General features: G+C 37.3%; 1 protein-coding gene across 4 annotated transcripts in view; it reads left to right on the top strand.

Moving 5' to 3' along the window:
* The window catches only part of LOC106881175 (unconventional myosin-XV), a 324,434-nt gene that overhangs the window by 119,676 nt on the left and 200,788 nt on the right, over window positions 1-3,970 (top strand). For all 4 annotated transcript variants that reach the window (XM_052973940.1, XM_052973938.1, XM_052973939.1 and 1 more), the window contains one exon: window positions 3,253-3,382. In XM_052973940.1, the coding sequence (XP_052829900.1) occupies window positions 3,253-3,382 (130 nt within the window). The remainder of the gene's footprint in view (window positions 1-3,252; window positions 3,383-3,970) is intronic.

Raw genomic sequence — 3,970 nt, 5'->3', positions numbered from 1 at the left:
TTTTGTTTCACTTTTGACACGTAATACTTAAATAGTGGAGGAGATATGATGTTGCTGTGGGCTCGAACTATGCAAGAAGTTAAAAATTAGTGGAATAGTTTCATCTTTAAAATGAAAGTATTTGACATGAGTGTTTTTGTTTCACTTTTGACACGTAATACTTAGATAGTGGAGGAGATATGATGTTGCTGTGGGCTCGAACTATGCAAGAAGTTAAAAAAATTTTTTAACTAAAACACAACCGGAACCCTAAGTAAGACATGTGTAAAATTTGAATGAAATTGGTTGTGTAGTTCTCGAGTTTTAGGGGAACACACACACACACACACAGACAGACAGACAGACAGACAGACACACATTCTCATTTTTATATATATAGATGCGTATGAGTATGTATTTGTATACATATATGCTTGTGTGTGTATATGTATTCATCTATAAAGATATGAAAATGTGTATGTATGTTTTATATAAACAATCATACATACACTCATTTGAGCCTGATTAGTCACACCTTCTCGATTAAATTTCTTACTCTGTGCAATGCTTCACCTGGAAGGCCACACAGGAGAAAGAAACTTGATTTGTAAGTAAATAATCGGATCTAAATGGATATACCATAATGGATATAATATTGCATACTATTATCCTGTTTGCATAGCCAAAAATATACATGCATGTGTGTATGCGTGTGTTTCATAGACTGTAACTATACAGAAGACCATCAGATATATCTGTGTGTATGCAAGTGTTTGTGTGTGTGTGTGTGTGAGAGAGAGAGAGAGAGAGAGAGAGAGAAAGTGTGTGTGTGTGTGTGTGTGTGTAATCTGTGTCTGTGATTGTTTACACCTTGTGCTTTGCGTGTTGAAATCTCTGAGCCACAGTCAGGGTGGTTTGTTGGCAATTCCTGGTCAACTAGTAACCTGCTAGCTCTGCACTTTCAAAAATGAATTGAATGAAAACTCCTTTAATTGGTTAAACGGGTATGGGTTAACGATAGGAACAGCATCCAGTTATAAAATAAAACCTCAATGTGCGTTCATGCAACCGTTGCTAGCACGGAAATCTTTTGTCTTTTACTTGTTGCAGTCATTGGACAGTGGCCATGCTGGAGCACTGCTTTGAAGGATTTAGTGAGACAAACTGACCCCAGTACCTGTGGGGTTTTTTTATCATCTTAAAGCCTTGTGCTTATTCTATTGGTTTCTTTTGCTGAACTGCTAAGTTACAGCAATGTAAGCAAACCAACCAATTGTCAAGCAGTGGTGAGGGACAAACTGAAACACACATATGCACACATGCACACCACACACACATGTATACCACACACACACACACACACACACACACACACACACACACACACTCAGTGGGCTTCTTTCAGTTTTCCTCTACCAAATCCACTCACAAGGTTTTAGTCAGCCTGGGTGCTATAGTGGCAGACACTTGCCCAAGATGCCATGCAGCAGGACTGAACCTGGAACCATTCCTGCACCTATGAATATAGATAGAAAAGGAATTTATGATGTATGTATGTATTAGAGGGAAAAGGACAAGACCTAGGGAGGGCAAGCATTTCACATCACTTAGAATATTTAATTAGAGTAAGGCGAATTTGAAGTAATTAATTAGTTAATTAATCAGTCAATTAATTAATTATTACATGTCTTAGAGCTGTTTCTGGGATATCCCGAGATTGGCTAGCATCTCCATACACTGGGTATTCCGTCATCAGAGACAAGGTGAGCGTGTAGGGATGTTCCAGACAGAGAATTCACAATGTATATAGAAATAAAATAGTAGATAAAAGGATCTTTTCTACTCTAGGCCTGAAATTTTTGTTGCGGTGGGGGCCAGTTGATTAGATCGACCCCAGAATGGAACTGGTACTTAATTTATCAACCCCAAAAGGATGAAAGGCAAAGTTGACCTCAGCGGAATTTGAACTCAGAACTTAAAGACAGACGAAATACCACTAAGCATTTCGCTCGGCGTGCTAACGTTTCTACCAGCTCGCTGCTTTAGTAGATAAAAGAATAAACAATAAAACAGTGGATAAAAGAATACAGACAGGAGAATAAGTTCACAGCTCATCTTCAAGAAGGTATGGCAGTTGGTCCGTAATTCCATGAAGGTATAGGTCCTTGACTATAATCCCATATGTATTTATGTGCGAATGAATGAACTGTCCATACAGCATTACCAACATTAATGAACTGTCCACATAGCATTACCAACATGCCAGCAAAAGCATTTATTTCTAGTTTCTTATGAATGGAAACCTTGCCTAGCTACAGGAAAATACTACTTTGCTTGGAAACAGGTGAGGGTTGGAAACAAGGATATGCAGCTGTAGATAAATCTGCCTCAACAAATTCCTTCTAACCCATGAAAGCATGGAAAAGGAAACATTAACTGACAATACACACATGCACAAACACACACACACACACACACACACATACATACATACATACATACATATGTATGTATCAAAACAATTTGATTCAAATTTGTTGGTACTCCAAGTTTCAAGAGTGATGCTAATCTTCAGTCATTTCGAAACAACCTTGGGAAAGTGGACATTAAATGTGATGGTGACAATAAGTGATCTGCAAATGTTCAAACTGGACATGAGTTACATCAGCCTCACCAATCTTGTAGTGTAGCCTTCAATGCTTATATGTTCTGCTTCTCTTTTCACCGACTTATAAAAGAAAAAACTACAATTCTGTATTTCTGAGATGAGGAATTTATATAATGTATATTGTTTATATTGGTCAGACTGGTATCCTCATATTAATTGTTGCTTTCATTATGTTTTGGCTGTTGTATGCTCCAGCCTTCTTCAGGTGTCTTGTGTTGAACTTGGTTGTTCGTAGATAAAGACATTGGTTAATGTGGTGCAGTCAACTAGAAGTGCTGAGTTCAATCCCAGGCTTAAAACAATTCACAAATATTCAACTGAAGCAAAAATCTCAAGAAGCATGCAAAGCTAAATGAAGAACAGTGTATCTCCATGGATCAAATAAAGGATTAGGTACAAAATTGTTATTCATCAACCAAGTCCAATCAAGACATCTGAAGAAGACAGAAGTGTACAACAGCTGAAATGTAATGAAAACAATGGAGAGGGGACACCAGTTCAACAAATATCAACAGTATACATATAGAAAAACTAATTCGATAAAAAAAAAACAAATAATTAAAATGACTTTTAATTTGGTATTAATGATTGCTTAATTGTTACAGGGATGCCATTGCTAAAGCCCTCTATTGTCGACTTTTCACCTGGTTAGTGGAACGAATAAACCAGATTGTCTACAGATCTCCACGGGAAAAAGTGACATCGATGGCTCTCTTGGATATTTTTGGATTTGAAGTAAGGATAATTTTCATTTTACTACTAACCTTTGTTTTAATGTATTAACGTTTATAAAAGCAGGAAATAAAGTAGACAGTGGGTAAGTAACTGGAAAGAAGAAGACTGTAGACAAGAGACAGAACCAGGATGGTATGGGGGTGGGGAGACACACACACACACACACACACGAGGAGGTGCTAAAACGTTCCTGGCTTTGGGTAAAAGAATACACAGGAAGATCAGTTAATTATGGTTTTATTCAACATATTTTTATCTCAGATTTACGTACTTATGGCAGCAGTCCTTCAGCTTTTCTAAGTCCTGTGAAAGAGCTCAGAATGTTGGGCCTCCAGCCAGGAACTTTTCAGTGCACCCTCATATATATATATATATATATATAGGTTCTCAGATGAACCTACCTTGCGGCAGGAGGTGCAAATGAGAGTAGCAATGTCAAACTCTCTTATCCACCAAATACCACATATCAGAGGAGGCTCTCAATAATAGCAGTGTAGCAAAATGGCAGTGTCCCAGCATGGTCACAGCTTTGAGCTGAAACTGATAAATAAATATATATATATATATATATATATATATATATATATA

This window comes from Octopus bimaculoides, chromosome 17 (genome assembly GCF_001194135.2).
Source record: "Octopus bimaculoides isolate UCB-OBI-ISO-001 chromosome 17, ASM119413v2, whole genome shotgun sequence".
NCBI lineage: Eukaryota > Metazoa > Mollusca > Cephalopoda > Octopoda > Octopodidae > Octopus > Octopus bimaculoides.
Note: the sequence above shows the minus strand (reverse complement) of the source record. Positions and strands in the feature narration are given on the sequence as shown.